Below are 21,946 nucleotides of genomic sequence, written 5' to 3'. Positions count from 1 at the left end.
GTTAAGACAGATTCTTTAGGAAAAGGAACGGTTTTCTTTTCTCTCCGTGAAAGAACGTAGCTGTTCGCTTCTGCTTGGACAGAGCTCTCTTCACGACTCACTGCCTCCTTGGAGGTGTCACGGACTCACGGCGGGTGAATTAGCCTCGTGCTTCTAGATAAACTGGCTAAGTGCTGTCTGCAGCAACGTTCCCTTGTTGCGTGAAGACCTAATTTTTTTTTTTAGCGAAGCGTGAAGACCTAAATAAACTTGTTGCAGAGGTAAACCAGGCTGTGTACACCCTCTGGGCTCTGGAAGTGGCATGTTAGCACTTACCAGGCTCGGCCCATCTGAAAATGTAGCATCAAATTTGGTCCATGAACGCCCATGGCTTCAGAATTCAGGCTACCAACTGGGAGCACTTTTTTTAAATGTACTGGTAGGCTGTAGCACAATATGGACTTCATATGTTTACATCTGAAGTTCTGAATTTTTCTCCGCTGTGTATGAAACTTCAGTGGTGGCTACTCAGAAGTAGAAAGCTTCATGATTGATCCATTACATCCATCATCCATGATCCATCAAGTTTAATACTCCTATGTAAGATATGGAAGCATCAGAGTAACAAGAACACAGCAACCGGTGCGCGTCTCACTTTCTACTGACCATCACTAGTATGCAATCTCTATGCAAGAAGCTACCACGCGAAATACAGCGGAGTGGCAGAAGATTATTGATCAGATTTACGACGTAACACAGGGAAAACCTAGCCCAAGCTCAGGTAAACAGCAGCGGTGACGCCGGCGGCATAGACGGCGACCAATCTCCCGACGGCCCCGGCGCCGGCACGGGACACGACGCCCACCCCGACGATCCCGGCGGCGCCGGCCGGGGCGCGGACGAGCGCCGCCCCCATCGCGCCCGCCAGCACGGCCTCCCTGAACAGCTCGGCGGCGAACTCCCCGAACTGTTCCCGCGAGAGCTCCCCGGCGCCATCCAGCCCCGCGGCGCGCAGCGCGCCGTCGACGCGGGCGCGCGGGGGCGGCGAGGGCACCCAGCGGCGGACGAGCGGGAGGGAAGCCCGGAGCGCCGAGTGGAGGTGCGCGGACGCGTCGGCAAGCTGGTACGGGCGGACGCCCTCGAAGGCGCGCTGGGCGTCGGCCAGGCAGCGGTCGAAGGCGGCGTCGCAGGCGGCGGCGAACGCCGGCGCCCGCCGGAGCGCCGCGTCCACCCGCTTCGAGGGGCTGAGGCCCATTTTTTGGCTGGTGGATTGGATTCGGCTGGCGTGTGGACTGGTGGAGTGTGGGCTTTTCAACGGGTTTCCATTCGTGGTGCCAGTCATTAGTGGATGGGCTACGGCATTATCGATCTGGGCTCATTTGCTAGGCTTCGGTTAGTATGTTGGGTTGCTCGATGACAGGCCTAGCCCATAGCGTTGAACTCGTGACATCTTGTTAGCTCTTCCACATCGGGCGGGCCAGATAGATCACGGTCCTGACAAGCAGACAAGGTTTGTGTAATGCGTCAACATTTCCACGGAGAAAAGAGAGTAATGCTTCAACATAGTTATAACTAATAGAAAATGGTATTTCCTCAAGAAAAGAGAAACGGAATGCTACTATTGAATGTTTGCTCCTCGGTGTTTCGGAGCAAACACACGACTTTCATCGATCTAGCTAGAGATGGGGAGGGCAGAAGGGGGAGGTGAAGCAGCCGCGGATGATTATATGGATTTTGGGCAAAGTTAGAATTTTTAAGGAAATTACTATGGAATATATGGGTTGGGTGGAAATTTCAGTGTGGGTCGTCGCCCACACCCTCTCCACCTTCTAGATACGCCTTTGAGCTGAAGGAAGAAGATTAGACAATGCTCGCCTCGAGGGGCTCACCAAAAGATTGGGCTCACATGGATGATTTGGTCGTAGCTCCTACTTCCTGCCCTGAGGGCGTTCTAGTGTGTTGTAAATTCTTATTCAAGACATGTATCATTTGATGACGCTAGGTAAACCGCTAGAAACATGTGAAGTGTATGGCTTACCCAACGACAAAAGTTTCGTAAGAGGCCTAAATCATGTAACCGACAAGGCAGTGTATAGAGGATGTAGTTATGTATAGGGATGGAAGTGTGATCCCATTCCCCGCTTCGAGACCAACTTAAAATTTGAAGTCAAGATTTGAGCAAAATATTTTTGTACTAGCATGTCTCTTGTGACCTAGAAGCAGGCCATAGGCGAGATGTCTCTTGCATCCCTGGTTATGGTGGACAAAGTGGATTTAAGAAGCATTGTGGAAGTGGCGAGGTAGAATGATCGATGAAGGAGCAAGGAGACAGAGGGAGTAAAGAAGAGAAGAAGGCTTGCACAATGAGACTACTGCACGGGTTGGTGCCTTAATTAGTTTGTTTTGATCTTTACTTTTATAATTGTTAGACTACATTATTTGTTGGTTTGGCACGAATCAGCAGGACAATAACAAATATAGATCAGATGATCTAAAATAATTTCTCCTTCACATACTAAGTGACGTAATATTATATGTATTTAGAGGCTTTTGGATATAGATACATTCATATTTGAGCAAATTTGAGTCACTTAATATGAGACCGAGGGAGTGGATGATATCATACCATTTTTTTTTAAAAAAATATAGTGTATAATAGAGATTATAACATGCCAGTTAAAATAATTCGCCGAACACCTAAGGCAGAGACACCTAGGAATATATTTCTCGCTTCATACTAGTTCCGTCGATCACATCACCGACCGACATGTAATAGCTCGTATAGAAGTGCATAGGGTCAACGGACGGCTCGCGATCAAGCCCTCTAGGCATGTGATGCAGGTACGCTCGTAGGTCAGTTAATTCCGGTACTCCACGGCGCTTCTCCGGCATGAGGCGCGAGATCGCGGGCTCTTGTGTTTGGTGCTGCATGGCCTGAAAACCATGCGCGCCCACGATGCCACGACGGTGGGCATCGGGCAAGGCAAACAAGTCATTCTGAACTCTGAAGCGTACGCCCGGACGAAACTTCCATCGATCACCGCCTAAGTTTCCCAGAGCTATGAATGCAACGGCCAACAGATGAATCTAGCTAGCACTAGCTTGCCACTATTGTGCGGAGTTTTTTTTTTGTTTTGTTATGGACTTCTAAAGTGAGCGTATGGGATATCTCATCTGTAACAAGATGTATACAGTTTTTTTTTGAGAAAAAAAAGCACGAAGTATTTTTTTTTTTGAGCAAGACCAATCGAAAGTATTGATCTCCTAAACCTAAAAAAAAATAGCATTGAAATAAATTGTACTGTAGTTAATTATCAACTTCAAAACAATTTTTTGGAGTACTTGCAAAGCCCAAATGTACTAGTACCATTAACTGTTTGTAAGTGGAGTAACATCACTCTGACCATAAACTTCTCGGAAGAACTCGAAGATTCTTCTAAGATACTGTATCTATGATTCGAGCCCAAACCGATGACAAGTGGGTTTAACCAGCTGGCACCTTGCCCATGAACTTCGTCGTACGTACGTAAAGGCCGGAATGCCCACGCAGCGCCGCGAAAGATAGGAGTACAACGAACTTACTGACCTAGCTAGCTAAGTAGAGTAGGTGTAGCGTGGTAGTATTAAGTTCATGGCGCCCTACTGATGCATATTGTCCCCTCCATGGAAAGCCGAGACGAGCGATCTGCCTCGTTTACCCTGCCGCGCAGTTAACGCAAACTCACAGTCCAAAGATTCGTTGCATGCAAGCAAATTAATAAAAAGCACACCAAGTTAACAGCAACATGAGGCTTTTCTTCTTCTCTGACCGCACCGCGCGCACAACAGACAAACTAGCTAATTCTCTCGAACTCGATCCGGCCCGCCCGTGCGTGCAAGGCCGCCCGCCTATATATAGAGCTAGCCCGGCCAACCGACTCCCAACACCACCTTGCTACTACCTGCAAACTAACTACGTGCCAGTTAAAAACGTACACTGCTCCACTTAGCAATTACTCGATCCCAAGATGTCGCCGAGAGAGATCCTCGTCGTGTCCTTGCTCCTGGTGGCCGTGTCGTCGTCCACTCTCCTGACCGCCGTGGGCGCGGCGAGGGGACTGCCTGTGCCGGCGGAGCCGCAGCACAGCAGCAGCAGCAGCAACGCCACCGCCGTCGGCTATGCGCCGTCGACGCTGCACGAGAGGGCGAGGTCGCTGCTCATGACGTGGATGGCGCAGCTCACGGCAGGGCCGAGCCCTAGGGGCCCCGGGCACTAGAGGCCGCGGGTTCACGGGATGCAAGAAAAGAAAGACATGGGCCGAGAGCTCGTACGTGCATGCGCGCCTGCACGCACGTACGTACGTTACGCGTTCCGCCGGAACGCGCATGGGCCGAGGGAAGGCTCACGCGCGCGTGTCTCTCTCTACCTTTAATTTCCCTTTTAATTTTGAGATTGTCGTACTATGTGCGTACTCTTTCCATGCATGACCGTCCATTAACGTGTTGTGTTAAGTACGTTTGTCTCTGTGTACTATTTTGATCGGTGTTTGTCTCTGTGTACTATTTTGATCGGTACGGTACGTACATGTACGGAGAATAAGAGGGGCCGGAGGCTTTTCGAATTTTCGTCGCCTCCGCGTGGCTATAAATGTGATGATTATGGTTTGGTAATTTTCTCCGTATATGAAGTTTTCTTTTTTCTAACAGTGGCGCGAGTATAATTCCACAATCAGGTCTTTTTTTAGAAATTATAATCGCGCCACTGTCAATTATGTACATCGCTCTTCTGATATGTGAATATGTGATAACAGGTTTTAGATGAGTGTGTGGTACTCCTTCCGTTCCAAAATAAGCGACGTGGATCCAAGACACTTATTTTGGAACGGAAGAAGTACAATTCTCTTGAATTATTGATCACAACAGATTTTTCCCGCGACTTACTCACTTGTTAATTTTGTCACATCTTAACAAGGGCTTGCAAGTTGCTGTCGCTTAAATTACTCTTGGACCATAAATTAGCTTATACTAATTGTAATTGTCTAATTCCAAACGACACTAACATGAGTTTTGGTGTATATCTCGGAGTACAAACTTACGGTCGATTGACATGTACATAAGAAATCGTTCATGGCTCTGCTCTTTTCTTCTTCTTTTTTCGAGAGAGAGAATGCTCCGCACATGTGTTCGGGTGGGTTTGGGTGCCACTAGCCAGCCTGGCCTTGTTGGGGCAACCGGCCGAATGGGCCAAGGGGAAGGGAAAGGCCCGAGCGAGAAAAGGAATAAAATGATTGATTGTGTAATGCGGAGGAAGCGTACAAATCTTTCGAGAGTATCAATATGGTCGACTAGCCGTATATGGGAAAATTTTAGCTACTAAGTCTAGAAATGTTGGAGATCTTCTTCTCATCTTTTGCTTTCAAAACTCAAAAACTGTTTTGATGCGGACTTCACATGTAGGTTTGTGTGGTGTAAACTCATGGTGGGAAAAACTAGAAAGTTATTTAAGTCATCGAAGAACTCATAACAGATTGACTAGTGGTGCAGACTCCACTTGACCAGATTGAATTGGTCAAAATATTTGATACTAAAATTTTAGAGTTATAATTTTTAAGAAAAGTTTTTCTATGATCATTTGAAAATCCTAAATTGGCGTTTTTGCAAAGTTAATCACGCATGTACTTGTGAATAACATTCAATGTGCTCATTTGCTACGTGTCACGTGCAAAAGAAAACGTGTGAAGAAAGCGTCTACACATAAGGGCGTGTACAATAGGGTGACGTCAGTCTTCTCTTAGCGATGCCACATAGGATAAATCTGATGTGGAAGAGAGAGAAACGAAAAAAAGACACAAGCCTTCTCTTAATTAAGAGATGATCTTTTCATAAGAATGATAGGCCAAAGATAAGTTAAATTTATCATTGTACTAGATTTCATCTTTTCTTAGCATTTATTTAGTTAATTTTATTCATCTAAACATTAATTCTAAGGTATAACACTAAGATAACCCTTTGTACAACATGTTTGTCTTTTTTAATTGACGTGAAATGCCTAAGATAAAACAGTCTTATCAACCATTGTACATGCCCTAACAAGACTCCGGCATTGACAGGATCATTAGTTTTTATTGATTTCTTTTACACCAGTGTAATAAAATGCGCCGGATTATTCTTTACCATTGTAATAAAAGACATTTGCTGTACAATTTTAGTGGTGGCTAATATTAACTTCAACTTTGAAAAATTGGGAGATATATATACCAGCATCTCACTAAAAATTCACCTGTTCCAAGCAGCACTTACTAGTATAACCCCTATCAGCAAATTAAGCGGTTATAAATGAAATTAGTGGACTTGGCAATTGGCATTACTTCTGTTTCATCTTTAGCCACCTCCTGAGAAGACAAGAGGAGCTACGTAGACATTCAAATCCAGTACGTGTGCAGACGTACACCGGCCGGCCATAGTCTCACAAAACACATGCTCTACAAACGCAGCCGGCGTGGAGCGGGCACGCGCACTCCGACGAGCGAGACGTTATCGACGACAGGCCCGCACAGCGTGGCGTCGGACTTCATGTGGTGGTTGGAGCTCTGGAACACGACGCGCGTCGAGTTCCCGACGGCCGTGAACTGGAGCTTGAAGGGCTTGGAGCCGCCCTTGCCGTCCGACTCGTAGGCCGCTCTCAGGCTCGCCCCCGCCGCGTACACCTCCACGGCCAGGGAGCCCGTGCAGCCGTTGCCCGCGTCCCCGACGAAGAAGGAGAGCCTGTACGTCCAGCCTTCCACGGTGCCCACTTCCTGCACCAGCGCGCTCTCCCTGCCGGCCACCAGCTCCACGGCATAGGCGCCGTGCGGTACCGCGTGGTGCGGCGTGTCCACGTACTTGACCACCTTTGTGTGCGACATGATCATCCACCCCGGCAGCGGCGAGTGCACGTCCTCCAGGATCGGCGGCACCATCACGCCCCACGGCGTGTCCGGGAAGATGTACGGGCCCAGCTCGAAGTCCCCATTCCTCAACATGTTGCCTGCATTCGAGCAATGAATTAGATAAACTGTTACCCAAATCGATTGTATAAGTTTTTTTTTGTTTTTTTACGTGCTGGCCTTGATTGGAATTATTTATCGGAGTACCTTTGATGCGCTGGGGAAGAGCGAGGGCCTTGATGGCGACGGCAATGATTAGGGGGCCGCAGGCAGGATCCTCTTCGATGCCGGTGTTGTGGATGGACAGCGTCACGGTGCTGCGCCTGGCCTTGAAGGCCCAGGAGTAGGAGTCCCAGCCGGTGCTGGTGTACACGGTCTGGATCGGGAGCACGCCGAACTCCGGGTCGACGGACACGTTGAGCTTCTCCGCCTGGGCGCACGACCGCGCCGCCACGAACGTGATGGAGTAGTAGGCCTTGCGGGTGACGCTGAGCTGCTGCCGGATGGTGGCGTCGTTTCCCAGCCGCACGGCGTTGGCGCCCACCGGGACTGCTAGCAGCATGTCTGCCTCCTTGTGCCCGGACTCGATGTACTCCACGAACCCCGAGAGCTCCCAGTTCGGCATCGCGTGTTTCCCCGTCACTACCGTGCCGTTCATCTGGGACTTGTCCGGCCCCTGGGAGAATCTCCCATTGGGCAATAGCCCTATATATGTATGAGCAAAAGATGATCCAATTCTCAGATCAAATCCAGAGTTTCAGACATGTAAACACACAGTACGGTCAATGGGATTGGGAAAAGCACGGGGATTTGTATGACAGTGGACAAGATGATCATCGGAATGAAATTTGGTATGCACATAAAGGTTGATATTAGTACTTCTTAGATTAAAGAGTGATCCCTACTTCTTAGACCAATAAAGTCGTATCTTCATAACCATGGCCCATGAACTATGCACGTGCAGCGGTGCAAGTCAACGCTACCTTGAAGTTGACGGGACATAGAGTTGCACATATTTGAAATGGAAATGAGACTATACTAGTTTCCGAGAGTTCTTACCGTCGGTGACGGCCAAAACCGCTGGAGCAGCCATGCCAACGAGCAACAGTAGCGCCATGCAACGCCTGCTCTTCGTCATGATCCTCCTCCCCTTTCGTCCGAACTTTACTGGGGTGGAGAAGGAACGAACTGAAGTGCCCGGCTGACGCGGTGTGGGTCGTGTGGCTTTTATAAGCAGGCCGGGCGGCTGGTCAAGCAGGCACAGCTAGCAAAGGCCATCGGCCGGACGGGGCGCCGCGAGATGCGCCGGCGGAAATGGCATCTCTCGGTTCTGAGACGAGCGCTCAGACGTTGCAGATGGCCTGCCGTGCGTCAATGTTAAGGGCTGCAGGGCAGGGCAGGGCAGGGACACCCTGTCTCTGCGTGTGATCAGGTGGCAATATTTGTTTCACGTGGCAAGAAGATTCCGATTCCAGTTTCTGCACTGCCGAAGGCCGATGTGGTTCAGTGCCTCGATAGCGGTAGCGAGGTGATGTTAGGTCAACCAGGGGCGGGCCTAGCAAGGCGCGCTCAAATGCGCAGCACGGTGCCATACTGCCATTCTGTGCCTTCCCAGAGCTGCCATAGCGGCTTTCCGCTCGCACACGGTTTGTCGGCGCCGCAAGCCCGCGACTCTCGCCGGCCCGCGCGCGGGGGACAGGCGTATCGCGTCGCACAAATTTTATTGCCCCTATGGAAGTGGAGTACGGAGCACTGTAGTTTGCAGGTCCGAGGTCTCCACGAATCTCTCGCTCGAATGCCCGATGTTCAAAGCACTCTAGCACATCTGAAAGAAAAATGGACGGCACACACAGCGCGACCAGTTGGCAAGAATGGTAGTGGAAGGGAGCATGGTGGAGGAAGCCTAGTTGCAAGAATGCACCACTGAACTAAAACGCTCATCAAGATTATTCAGAAACTACTACACCAAACTTTATTCACTAGATTATTCAGAAACTACTACACCAAACTTTATTCACTGCTTTTCAAGTTTCCGTTCCTAACAAGAGTTCGTTTACATGAACAACCGGCGAGCTACGCGCTTGCGAACGCTGACGAGAGACACGTCGTCCAGGACCGGCCCACAGAGCGTCCCGTCAGGCTTCATGTGGTAGTTCAGGCTCTGGAACACCACGCGCGTCCGGTTCCCGACGGCCACGAAACCGACCTCGGCACGCCTGTGCCCGCCCACGCCCAGGGACTCGTAACGCATCTGCAGATTCTCCCGCGCCGCGTACGCGTCCACGACCATGCCGTCTTTGCACCCGTCGCCCGCGTCCCCGACGGAGAAGAAGAGCCTGTAGGACCGCCCAGGCACGGTAATAACCTCCTGGACCAGCGCGGCCTCCCTGCCGGCCACCAGCTCCACGGCGTAGGAGCCTTGCGGCACCACGAAGTGCGGCGAGTCGATGTACTTGACGGCTTTGGACTGGGACATGATCGTCCACCCGGGCAGCGGCGACGTTGCGTCCTCGTCCATCGGCGGCACCAGCACCCCCCACGGGGAGTCCGGGAAGACGTGCGGGCCCTCCTCGAAGTCCCCGTTCTTCAGCATATTACCTGCTCGAATGATCAGTTTCTTCGTTTTACGCTAAAAAAATCAAAGGCCTCGAATGATATAATCAATCTTACTCTTGGTGTGTTGCGGAGGTTTGAGGGTCTTGATGGCGACGGAGTCGATCATGGGGCCGCACGCCGGGTCGTCCTCGACGCCGGGGTTGTGGATGGCGAGCGAGACGACGCTGTGCATGGCTTTGAAAGCCCAGGAGTAGGAATCCCAGCCGATGCTCGCGTACACGGTCTGGATGGGGAGAAGCCCCGAGTCGGAGGCGACCGACACGTTCAGCTTCTCGGCTTGCGCACACGTGCGCGCCGCACTGAACGTGATGGAGTAGAACGTCCGACGCGTGACGCTGAGCTTCTGCCGGATGGACGCATCGTTGCCCAGCCGGACGGCGCACGCGCCCTCCGGCACCGGCAGGATCATCTCACCTTGCTTTTGCCCGGACCCGATGTACTCCACGAACCCTGAAACCTCCCAGAACGGTATCGAGTGGCTCCCCATCACTATGGTGCCGTTCAGCTGGGACTTGCCCGGCCCGTCCTTGAAGTTGCCGTTTGGTAAAAGGCCTGCAAACACACAATGATCGCTCACATGACATTGCTATTAGTCGTAAGATGGTAAAGCAATAGGCATGATCTTAAAGCTATTAGTCGTAACACATGACATTGCTATTAGACATGATCGTTTGACAAGCCGGATCCGGCGCTTCATCTGATCCGTTGGAGGGTGGTACTGTCGCTTTGATCTTCGCTGGATTCCATGGTGGATCTCGAAGGGAGTCAAGGATACTGTACCTCTTCTCTTCTGCGTGCTCTGAATCTTGTTGTTACTGCTCTTAGTTTAGCCTATGTCTGTGCAAGTGTTGGGATTTGTTAGGCGGTCTCATTCTGCAATAGGCAGGTGATACCATTTTCATGTTGGAATCAGAGTTTGAAAGTGCTAAAATTCGCAATTGATGCTTTGTCATTTGAGCAACTCATGCCTGTTTAAGATGTTAGCCGTTAGCTGCTGTGGTTGTCTGAGGGGGAATGGGAAGATGACCAGATTTGGGAAATTTATCAGTGAAGGGGCAGGCCTCCAACTGATCATTACCTTGTCTGTATCTTCTCACTCTTAGTGTCGTTTTAATTTTTCATAGAGCTTTGTAGTGTTGTTATGCTATCTGTCAAGAAGGATGGGAGACAATTCGTTTGAGAAGATTCTGTTAGATAAACTATTTTGGAAGCTTGATGCAAGGGGGAGGTTTTCTGTATGCTCTTTGTATCCATAGTTTGAAGAGATCTCAGTTACCTTTACCCTTTTTCTTTCTTTCTTTGGCGTGTTAAAGTTCCCCTGATGATCAAGGTATTTATATGGTTGGTCAGTAAGGTGACCTTTTAACTCGGTTTGTTTTGAAATCTAGGGGCTGGGAAGGAGAGGATGGTCACCCTGTTTCTGTTTTAGAAAATGAGACAATCGATCATCTCTTTTACCTGCTCTCTTGCTAGATATATGTGGGGATTAGTAATTTGTTGTTTTGGTTTCGCTTGTACTCCTCCTACAGTACAGGAATTGTTGGGTGACTGGTATTCCAGTTTGGTGAGGTGGAGAGGAACTTAGTTGTTGATGTTGCTGCGGTAATTTGGGATCTGTGCAAAACTCGAAACAATGCTTGATTTTGTGTTAAAAATGCCACATGATCCATCTGCAGTTCCATTTGATTTATATTCTTTGATTGATTTCTGAGCTGGTTAACACAAACCCTTTGCCAGAGGCTGTGAAGGTGCTTGCAAAGGCTATGAAGTCACGGCTGATCTCTTCAGGCGTTCGCATGGCTGAGCGCCTGTTATGCTCTGAACAAGTCTGTCGATCTCCAGAATGATTTGCTGAAGAATTGGTGCATTCTGTGGCGTTGCTGGAAGAAGCTGAACATGAAGTTGTAATCATTTCTTCCAGTTTGTTCTCACAGAATGTTGGTGCATCGAAAGCTGTATCTCATTCGTTGAGTGGAGTGTAGTCTTTTTAAGTCTTGTTGTGTTAAATTCTAACTTATGTACGACATTGGTTTCTTTTAATGAAATCGGAGGGATGCCCTCTGCCTTAAAAAAAAAGTACGATGGTAAAGCAACTGTTTACATGGCATTTGGGGTGCCTGTAATCTTCAGTGAACAGCATATACTTCAGAATTAGTAGAAGCTAATAAAAATTAGTGGGGGCCGATCGAATGGTGCAAATGAGTAGATCTATTGTGTTGCAGATTTTAAGTTGAGCATGCCCATGTACAGTACTGTACCGTTGGATTAAAATCGGGCAATTGGGGCAGGTGAGCTGGAGGGAAAATTGTAGAGATTGAGTTCTGATAAGATTCTTACTCCACCACTAATGATTGGGCATTTACACTCCATGTTCGTATCAAGATGATTAAATGTTTGTATCAGTTCCACGATCAAGAAATTAATTTAGCCATCAGCCCACCTGTGCACGTGTATGCATGCCTCCTTTTTTTCCCTTCTACGATTCCATTCTCGTGTATCGTAGAATGTGAGTCAACGCTGGCATTTGTGGGAATCGTGGCCTTGTAGGTAGCCTAAATCATACGTATGGGCAGCTTATTTCATTTGTTTTGACCCACCTCTGACCCATAATTACTTTATTAATATATAATTTATGTGACTGAAAATGATATTATTGTATCCGTGTAACAAAATACTTGCTGGTGGTTCTGAGTAGTTGAAGCATCAGACAATTTCCTGATTAATTCTGAATTACCGAACATGATGAACAAAAACATGTGCAACAGACTCCAATTACCCTGACTGGCAAAAACTCCAAACCACGTGAGCAGATAAGAATGAGCCTAAACTGGACGACCGGTTTGAACTCGATTCATGCGATCTGTGTACAGATGAGGATGAGGAGCGCCTGGTAGTAACCCCGAGTTCTCTTGCTAATGGAGAGAGAACCAACATCTCCACTGGTAAGGTGGAATTAGTCTCACTCCCCTCGTCCCATTTCATACATGGAATTTTGAGATTTTCCAATATCTAATTAGAGCTTGGATGCCTTGGCCCATTGTAGCACCAAATTCTAACTTAACTCACATGTTAGTGGATTCATTATTTTTTTTATCAGACTTAATCATCAAAGCAAATGAAACAAGCCTGCTATTTTGAAACAGGGTGAGTAGAAGATAATTTATATATTTGTTCGATTGGCTTCGCACACAAATTAATTTGTTGCCTCATGGCTAGGCGATAAATGGCATGCTGCATACAACCAATTTAGAAAGGAAAATAGAAGTTGGGCAAAGCTAGTCTACCGAACACCATTTCTTTGCGATTTTGCTATATGTAAGTTGTCTGATTATTAATTAGAGATAAGTTGATTCCTCATTGGATATGACTTGTGCTTTAAGATTCAAAATGGATGATGAAAAAAGCTGATAAAATGAGATATAAATACTAATCCAACAGTTCTGATTCGTCAAGTTAGATTTAAGTCTTTTGTTTAAAAATCAGACAACTTAGATATATATAGCCACACCTTTTTTTTCCTCCTACATGGAAAAGTAATACTGGGAAATATGTATGGTCAAATTTGTTTATTTTGTCTTGCTTATACTAGTAGTCAAAGTTCTGACGGCAGGCTCTCTTAAGTACTCCGTACTATGTAACGTAGACGCATATGTGTGGGCTATGGCCTATGAGCGACTACGAGAGTAGCACAGTACACTCAACAATGGACGCAGAGTAGTTTGTGAGATCTCACCGTCTGGGACGGCCGAGACCGCTCGAGCAGCCAGGCCGACGAGCAGGAGCAGCGCCATGCATCGCGTCCCTTTCGCCATCCGGCCCTTGCGGAATGAGCTCCCTTTCCTTCCCTAGGGAGCTCTCGATCGGTTCTTGCACTCTGAAGTCGGCAGCTTAAAATGGGGATGGATGGATGGATGGATGGAACGGTAACAGGAGCATATTAATCGGTAGTGTGGCTACAGTTACAATGCATGGCAAGTTGGCAACTTGGTAGGCTTGCAAGTGACCCCGGCCGAGACGCGCGGACCGGGCTCCAGGGCACGAGAAGGACAGCAAAGCAAACCTCGGATCTCATTCTGTTTCGTTAGCTCTACGCTTCAGCCCCCGCTCGGCCGCGGCACCCAATGTGGTTAGCTCCTCGGGGTTTACAGGGCGGATTTCTTAATCTGTAATTGTCAAGAGAAAAAATAACCCAATATGATAACGGCTCTGTTTGGATTCAGTCGTCTGAGATTGAGTTTTTCTTAGTCGACGCCTTCTCGACCGTACGATCATCTTTGAGATTCGCAATGGCTTTTCTTTTTTCTTGTTGTATTTTTTGTGACCCCTTCCTTTTACTTGCTTGGGCACAGGATTGGTAGACTGAGAATTTGTGTTTCTCGGTCGACTGAGCCGTAGGCGGACTCTAATAAATGTTTTTTTGTATGGCTTATCTAGTTGGCACATCACTATAGTCGGGTTAAGATGTGAGTGTCACCTTTTCCTCCTCTTCTGTCATGTATTGCCGTTGGATTAAGATCAAAAGGTCAAACATGGCGACTTATCTCAAACAAAAAACAGACGACTTTTCATTAGCAAAACCACTTTCTTTTCATATTTTGCTTCTATTTAACCAGCGCTTACAATTTTTGATTTCGCACCGACCCAAAACATCTCATAGGGCCCTGGTCTCCGCACGGTCATTTTCCACTTTCAAGCTCTACCGAGAAGAAGAGAAAAACAATCACTCAATTTCCATCTCGCCGTCAGCTTTCGCGAGGCATCAGCGAAACAACCGGCGAGCATGCGGGTGAACGAAGACGAGCGAGACGTCGTCGATGACGGGGCCGCAGAGCGTGCCGGTGCCGTCGGACGTGGTGTGGTAACCCGAACTATAAAACACCACCCGCGTGTGGTTCACCTCCGCCGTGAAGTCGACCCTGCCGCGCGTGCACCCGCCGGTGCCCGTGGAGTTGTGCGTCACGCTCTGGCTCCCGTGCGCCGTGGCCACCATCACGCTCATGGGCGCCACGCACCCGTTGGCCGCGTCCCCGACGGTGAACTCCAGCTTGTACGACCTACCGGGAATGATGTCCACCTCCTGAACAAGCGCGGCCTCCAATCCGGCCACCAGCTCCACGGCGCGCGTGCCGTTCGCGTGCGGCACCCGGGAGTGCTCCGAGCTGATGTACTTGACGGCCTTGGAGTAGGACATGATCGACCACCCCGGCAGCGGCGAGATCGGGTCTTCGTTCGTCGGCGGCAGCAGGACGCCCCACGACTCGGAGCCCGGGTTGATGTATGGCCCCTCCTCGAAGCCGCCGTTCCTCAGGAAGTTATCTGCTCAATTTAGGGATACACATAATTAAGTTCGATCCTGTCATTTGAACTCGTACCAAAAAAGTTTTGTTTGTAGGTTCCATTATTCATTTTCCGTATATCTGTCTTACCGTGGGTGATGTGTGGAGGGTTGAGCGTTTTGATGGAGATGTTGTCGACGATGGGGCCGCACGCGGGGTCCTCCACCTTGTCGTCGGCGTGATGGATGACCAGCGTCACGAGGCCGTGCTTGGCCTTGAAGGCCCAGGCGTACGAGTCCCAGCCGTTGTGGCTGTATATCGTCTGGATGGGGAGCTCGCCCGCGGCCACGCCGTCGGGGAGGATCGACACGTTGAGCCGCTCGTCGGCCTGGGTGCAGGTGCGCGCCGCGCTGAAGGTGATGGCGTAGTGCCTGCCTGGGGTCACGCTGAGCTGCTGCTCGATGGAGGACTGGATGCCCAGACGCACGGCGTGCGCGCCCTCCGGCACCGTCAGAGCCATGTCGCCTTGCTTCGCGCCACGCTCCACGTACTCCACGAACCCCGTGGTCTTCCAGTACGGGATCGCGTCCGGGCCCAGCACCTTCAGGCCGTCCATCTGGGACCTGTCCGGCGTGTCCTCGAAGTTGCCGTTCAGCAGCGGGCCTGCAATGTGCATGCACATCAGAACTGATAACACAATGAGTACTAGTATAAAGAGTAGTAGCTTTGAGTCTCTCTCACCATCATATTCATCGCGCGAAGCAGCCGCTCGACCAGCCGCCGCCCAGACGAGCAAGAACAGTGCGACACGACGCGCGGCGTGCAGCACCATCTCCGGCTATCCCTCCTTCCTCAGCTAATCTATGCACCGCTCGCTCCTATCCTATGCCGCTTCCGGATTAGCTAGAGCCCAGAGCTGCACTCTCGAGGTTGCACGTACCTGGGAGCTCAGCTGTCTTACTTTACTCGGAAGCTAGCTGCCCGTAGGTTCAACTTATAGGCGGTCCAGTGACGCGTCGGTGCGCGCTAGCCTATCTGGCGCCGTGGAACGCGCCGCCTCTCGCGCGCGGGCACACGAGAAGGTCACGAGAATGACACCGTGCACTGATTGGATCGGTTCAGCCTGATTGCCGTTGATTCGATCGTCGGCCGCGCGCCTGGGGAAGATGGACGCGCGTCAGTCTCGATCGATCGCGTGGGTGCACGTGGATTTGTGCTGCGTCGGCATGTATTGCGGTTGGAACACAAGGAGCGAAGGTTCCTCTGTTCCCTTCGGTCGGCCAGCGGCCGGCTGGGATTGGGCGCCGACTGGGGACGCTCCAACTGGGACGTATGTATGATCGACAAGGTTGGCAGAGTGGCAGTTGGAGGCATCTCGCCTGGGGCGGGAGGAAACAGGTAAACGGCACGGTCTGCATTTGTCTGCCTCTCGGCTGGGCAGACTTTGAGCCTCCTGCGTTAAAATTAGAACATAGACCTCCTGGTTCGTTTGCCCACACCTTTAGGAACTGGCTTGCCTATGCCCAGGGTGTGTGTAACTTTCTGAAATTGTAACGTCAAATCTTTTTAGATTGAAGGACGTTGAAACGAATTCCATTGGATCTTAATTCATACCATGGTAGTGGGATTTCGTGGAAAATTGGTCTTGCTTAAACCATATGTTTTCAAAATCTTACGAAATACGCGGAAAGCATCAAAAGAACCAATGTTGCATATGCTTATGTTTTCTTTCTTGAATGACTCTATAATTAAGTCATAACACTATTATTGTCACCAAGGAACGTCACAAGAATTATGGATGTGGACTAAGGTGTACGACGTATTTATGAGAGAAGGCTGCTGTACATTTGCAACAATCACAGGTTTGGTCGTCTCATGGGGTGCGACATAATTTCTATGTTAGACATATCGACGAAGAGTGAGTTCGGCTAGTTGATGGGGCCAGCACGTCTTCCCGAGTCAACCTTGAATCAAACTCGGCACTTTGTTGCTAGCTCAGGCTGACACGTCTTCCCAAAACCGATGCTAGGGCTCCTGGGTTCTTTCCAGACTTCTCCCCTTAAGTCTACTCAAATGAGGATGGGATGAGTTACCCTTCCCCGTGAAGGGTTTGTAACGTGAAGGGTTTATAACTTTATACAGTCTAGGTCCATAAAAAAGTAGACAACAAACCATGGATCGATACACTTTCGTTAGAGGGGTAGAAGCAAAAAATTCTAAATGTTGCAGCAACTAGGGTTCCCCACTGAGGTCGCTTGTTGCGGGGCGATATGTAAGTCGTACCGTTTCAGTGGACCATGCATGTAGTCCCTAAAAATTTCCTTAAGTTTCAGTGGACCATCACCCAAATTAGGTTTGTTTTGAGGTTAATTAGAAAGTGATATAATGAGAACCAACCATTGAGTTGGACGATTTTGGTTGTGGTAGTTAGGGGTGGGCATAAAAAACGAGAAACCAGAACCGATCACTGAAGAACCGGAAACCAAAGCCGATTGGACTGAAACCGAAGAACCGTTTAAAACTTCGGTCAGCAAAACCAAAGAACCGAAGTTTGTTCGGTTAATTCGGTCTCTTGTCTAGGTTAACCGAAAAACCCTAAAGAACCGAAGCTTGTTGCTGCATCTTTAAAATTTAATGTTTTCATTGCATGTTAGATGATATTTATTGGCTGCTGTCATTACGTGTGTCCGTGTCACACAAGATTATGTGTTTATTTTTGCGTGTAACTTAAATATACTTTCTGTTGTAAGTAGAAGATTGAACTAAATTTGTTTTCATTATTCTTTTGCCGTAAACACAATGTTCGGTTAGTTCGGTTCCAAACCGGAAACCGAACCGAATTTTCGGTTATCAAATTTTTTAAGATGACTTCGGTCCTCATATTTGAAGAACCGAACCGAAATTTCGGTTATAACCGAACGCCCACCCCGACTGGTAGTATCCCAGGCTCCCAGCCCACCTATGACCAAACCTCATGTTTGACGTCTTGTGTATCTTGTTTACGACGGGTTATCTTTTCAGTGTAAACGACATACCTTGACAACGAGAGGTGACTCCGGTCTTTTCCAGACGATGTGTGCATTGGTGCTCTCTAAATAAAAATAAGAACAAAATCGTGCAAAGTTGCAATAACCGTAAAATGTAGCACTACGTAGAACAAAAAGGCGCGCAATAATCTCCCTCGAGAAAACAAGAAACGAATGAAATGGGTACCCGGTACAAGTACAAGTGTACTGCTCTCTCAGTCTCAGCGCAGTACGCTACAGTACTGTACTGTCATACGGGTATACATAATGCATGACGACCGGCCGCCAGCCAACACACATATCAGCGAAGCAACCGGCGAGCAGCCGGCGTCGGCGAAGCGCAGACGAGCGAGGCGTCGTCGATGATGGGCCCGCAGCGGGTGCCGCTGCTGTCGGACTTGCTGTGGTAGCCCGTGCTGCAGAACACCACCCGCGTCCGGCTCTGGCTCGGCTTGAACTCGAGCGAGGCTCGGACGCTCCCGCCCGAGCCCTCGGAGCTGTACTCCACGGTGGTGCTGTTGTCCGCCGTGGACGCCTGCACGCGCATGGGCTGCTGATCCTTGGCCACGCAGTTGTCGCCGGCGTCCCCGACGGTGAAGTCCAGCCTGCAGGAGCTCCCGGGCACGGTGTCCACCTCCTGGACAAGCGCGGCCTCCCCGCCGGCCACCAGCTCCACGGCGTAGGACCCCTGCGGCGTCCGGACGTACCTGACGACCTTGGAGTTCGGGTACGACAGGACCATCCACCCGGACAGCGGCGAGATGTCACGTTCGTCCCTGTGCGGCACCAGCACCCCGTACTGGGATCCCGGGGCGATGTACGGGCCTTCCTCGAAGTCCCCGTTCCTCAGCAAGTTGTTGTTGCCCTGAGGAGCGCCGTAGAGCGTCTTGATGGCGACGGAGTCGATCATGGGGCCGCAAGACTTGTCATCCTCGTGGAACGGGTTGTGGATGACCAGCGTCACGCTGCTGGCCTGGGCCTGGAACGCCCAGCAGTAGGAGTCCCAGCCGATGCTGGTGTAGAGCGTCTGGACGTGGACCTCGTCGGGCGCGCCGCCTGGCACGACCCACGCGCTCAGCTTCTCGTTCTGGGCGCAGGTGCGCGCCGATCGGAACGTGACGGAGTAGATCGTGCCAGGGGTCACGGACAGCTGCTGCTGGATGGAGGCGTCGTCGCCCAGGCGCAAGGCGTAAGAGCCCTCTGGCACAGTCAGGATCATGTCGCCCTGCTTCTGCCCCGACGCGATGTGCTCCACGTGCCCGTAGGTCTTCCATTGAGGGATCGCGTCCGGCCCCGTGACCGTCGAGCCGTCCATCTGGGACCTGTCCGGGGAGTCCTCGAAGTTGCCATTCGGCAGTGGGCCTGTACGTAGCGCAACGTGACGTGTTAATTAGTGGCACGATTTGTAGTACTACTGCTTGTATAAGCCAAGTGAATTGGGTAAGTTCAGGTGGATCTTCACTTCAGCAATTGCAAGTTATAATTGCCAATTGGCATGAGTAAGTTTTTTTTAGGGAATTGAAGTGATTAAGTTAGTAACATGTTACCGCAAAAAAAGTCAGTGACATACTGGCATGCACGACCCTACGCATGATGCATCCGCGAAGGTGGCAGCCGTTGAAAACCGTCTTGTGCTACGAGTTTCATATAGGCATCTAGATCTCATCACGTGACAAGATTCTGCAATCTGCAGTGCCAGGTGTTGAACTAGTCGAACGCATTCCAAGTCTCTGTACTGCTTAGTACTAGTATCGTACATCAATTCGTGCGCACGTGATAACGCAGAGGCCCTATATGATTCTGTGGCGCCTTATCATGCATGGAACTACTGTAACATCAAACAGTCAACTCGCGTGTTGTAAATAAAAAATGTCAACTCGCGTATTTTGGCGAGAAGAACTAACGCAGAGCCCCTATATGATTCTGTGGCGTCTATGTCTATCTCTTCGCTTTGCTGATGTATAGTATTCTACTTCAAAAATTCATAAATCTTACAATCCCCTGTAAATGTAAGCTGCGCTCAATTTTAGCCCCCTGCTGACCTGTCTTACTAACCAAAGAATTCTCATTTTTATGTACTTCGGGGTTTCATTTTTCAAAATTTATGCAATGACATGACTACTAACATACACAAACGATTTAAGAGGCAACCAAAATGCATGGTACAAATTTTGCTGACACTTTCCTAGCTAGCAGATTAGCATAAGATCACTACAGAGCACCAAGAACTAGTATATAACAGGGCATTGCAGCAAGTAATACTCGTTCCAAATAATATCAACTTATAAGGTGTCATACCAAGATATTACGAAAATATATTTCACATTGAATCTAACGATCTTTATTTGGCATCACAGATGTTGATAGCCTTGGTTCTAAGTTTGATCAAATTTTAAAAAATTTGACGGTCTACAAAAATTATGCGTCTTATATTTTGAAACGGATGAAGTAAACAGTCAACTTTGACATTTCGGTGAGAAGCGACGCTAACGACCTCAGTTGTCGTCTATCTATGTCTATCTCTTTGCTTTGCTCAACTTCAAAAATCCATAAATCTTATCATCCTTGTAAATATAGGTTCGATTTGCTGACCTGTCTTACTACCCGGCCGAAACATTCTCATTTTACTTTCAGGGTTTTTATGTTTCAAAATTATACAATTACCAGACTGGTGACATGCACGAACGATTTAATTAACAGGCAACCAATGCATGATATGTACAAGTTTGGCTGACACCTAACTAGCAGGTTAGCATAAGATCGCTAAAGAGCACCTAGAGGCTAGAACTACATATTCCACCGAGATAACCAGGCAAAGGAGGAAGTAACTTTCGTGGCTCTCACCATCGCCAGCCGAAGCAGCTCGAGTAGCAGCGCAGACGACCAAGAACAGCGCGACGCGACGCGCGCCCTTGATCACCATCGTCTCCTCCCGCACGTATCCGCTAGCTAGCTCTGTTCTTTTTCTTCTTCTTTCTTGCGATTGGTGACTTGGTCTGCTTCCGGACTTTGGAAATAATACTCTCTAGCTTTCTACCTGGGGAGTCACCATTCCAGTCTACTTATATAGGGTATTTCGCGTTCGCCCGTCCGTTCGTATCGCACCGGGCCGAGGAATAACAGGCCGAAGTCCGAACGATCTGGGATGGATCAGCCAGATGGTGCCCGGCCAGCTGGCGATCGAGCGACGATCGGGCGCCGCGGAACGCGCCGGGTCGCCGCGCGTGGGCACGAGGAGGCCACGAGAAGTGCACCGTCCTCCTCCCTGGCCTGCTGGCCCATGATTATTCGATCGGGGCAGGGCGTGCGGTGGTATGACCAGCTGGACGACTGCAGGCCTCGATCGTGTTACTGCACGCGCAACGGCACATGCCAAGTACGGTCACGTGGAGGCAGCAGGCGCGCGGCCAGTGGAGGAATAGAAGGATTCCGCTGTCCCCTCGATCGGCCAGGCGCGCATCGCGTTCGTCGTCAGCCCTGGGCCTCTCGGGCACGGCAGTCTTCTTTGGTGTCTTTTTCTTTCCCTAGTAACGTGTGATTGAGTTGTCGCAGTTTTTTTTTAAGTCCTTGTCCGCGACGCAGCTGCAGTATCTAAACTCACGAACTAGCAATACACGTCACACACACACCATACTCACACACATCTTTAGTGTGCAAACTAGATCTACAATCTATATATACATATTACATGCACACTAGATTCACACATCCACCACGGACTCAACAGGCATGTTGCATTACCTCTAAAGAACAACGTGAGAGAGGCCAAAATAGCAAGAGAATAAAACCTCGGTGAGTGTTTTATTCCTCTCCTCCCCCCATCCGCTTGAACCTCGATTTTCGCCGGCCACCGACGGGTACAATTCGCCAGGGCGACTGCCCCATTAGCGCAAGCAGGTTGAGTGGCAGTCCATGAAGGTGAATCTTGGGACGCAACAGGTTAGAGTCGGGGTAATGGGCGGCGGCGACAAAGCCGTCGGAGTCACCAGCGAGCGGCAACAACATCTGGAGTTTAGAGGACGGCGGCGACTGGGCAAAGGTGGGACCCAAGAGCGTTGCCGAAGGTATTTTTGTAATTTTCGTGCATGTCCTTTGTTCAGTTGACTCGCGGCCAAGGAGGAGCCCCTTGATCGACCGCGGCGTC

The 21,946-nt window shown here is 49.7% G+C and overlaps 5 protein-coding genes across 5 annotated transcripts; all 5 read right to left on the bottom strand.

The window, feature by feature from the left end:
* Positions 1-447: 447 nt before the first annotated feature.
* LOC100842706 lies at positions 448-1,262 on the bottom strand. Its single transcript, XM_003580006.4, has one exon. It carries the CDS (start codon positions 1,232-1,234, stop codon positions 746-748), a length of 489 nt encoding a protein of 162 aa, XP_003580054.3. The 5' UTR covers positions 1,235-1,262; the 3' UTR covers positions 448-745.
* Positions 1,263-6,291: 5,029 nt separating this feature from the next.
* LOC100841904 lies at positions 6,292-8,273 on the bottom strand. The gene is made up of 3 exons (XM_003580003.4): positions 7,944-8,273; positions 7,092-7,589; positions 6,292-6,985 (listed from the first exon to the last, which is right to left on the bottom strand). Exons 1-3 carry the CDS (start codon positions 8,020-8,022, stop codon positions 6,441-6,443), a joined length of 1,122 nt encoding a protein of 373 aa, XP_003580051.1. The 5' UTR covers positions 8,023-8,273; the 3' UTR covers positions 6,292-6,440.
* Positions 8,274-8,837: 564 nt separating this feature from the next.
* LOC100824265 lies at positions 8,838-13,427 on the bottom strand. Its single transcript, XM_003581337.4, has 3 exons — positions 13,234-13,427; positions 9,555-10,052; positions 8,838-9,482 (listed from the first exon to the last, which is right to left on the bottom strand). Exons 1-3 carry the CDS (start codon positions 13,310-13,312, stop codon positions 8,938-8,940), a joined length of 1,122 nt encoding a protein of 373 aa, XP_003581385.1. The 5' UTR covers positions 13,313-13,427; the 3' UTR covers positions 8,838-8,937.
* A 610-nt stretch (positions 13,428-14,037) lies between these two features.
* LOC100823957 lies at positions 14,038-15,761 on the bottom strand. The gene is made up of 3 exons (XM_003581336.4): positions 15,518-15,761; positions 14,927-15,439; positions 14,038-14,816 (listed from the first exon to the last, which is right to left on the bottom strand). Exons 1-3 carry the CDS (start codon positions 15,606-15,608, stop codon positions 14,260-14,262), a joined length of 1,161 nt encoding a protein of 386 aa, XP_003581384.1. The 5' UTR covers positions 15,609-15,761; the 3' UTR covers positions 14,038-14,259.
* A 2,192-nt stretch (positions 15,762-17,953) lies between these two features.
* LOC100841598 lies at positions 17,954-20,825 on the bottom strand. The gene is made up of 2 exons (XM_003580002.3): positions 20,647-20,825; positions 17,954-19,164 (listed from the first exon to the last, which is right to left on the bottom strand). The coding sequence occupies exons 1-2, from the start codon at positions 20,723-20,725 to the stop codon at positions 18,104-18,106; spliced, it is 1,140 nt and encodes a 379-aa protein (XP_003580050.1). The 5' UTR covers positions 20,726-20,825; the 3' UTR covers positions 17,954-18,103.
* Between the last annotated feature and the right edge of the window lie 1,121 nt (positions 20,826-21,946).

The sequence above is a fragment of the Brachypodium distachyon genome, chromosome 5, assembly GCF_000005505.3.
Source record: "Brachypodium distachyon strain Bd21 chromosome 5, Brachypodium_distachyon_v3.0, whole genome shotgun sequence".
NCBI lineage: Eukaryota > Viridiplantae > Streptophyta > Magnoliopsida > Poales > Poaceae > Brachypodium > Brachypodium distachyon.
This window is presented reverse-complemented; position numbering and strand designations above follow the sequence as displayed.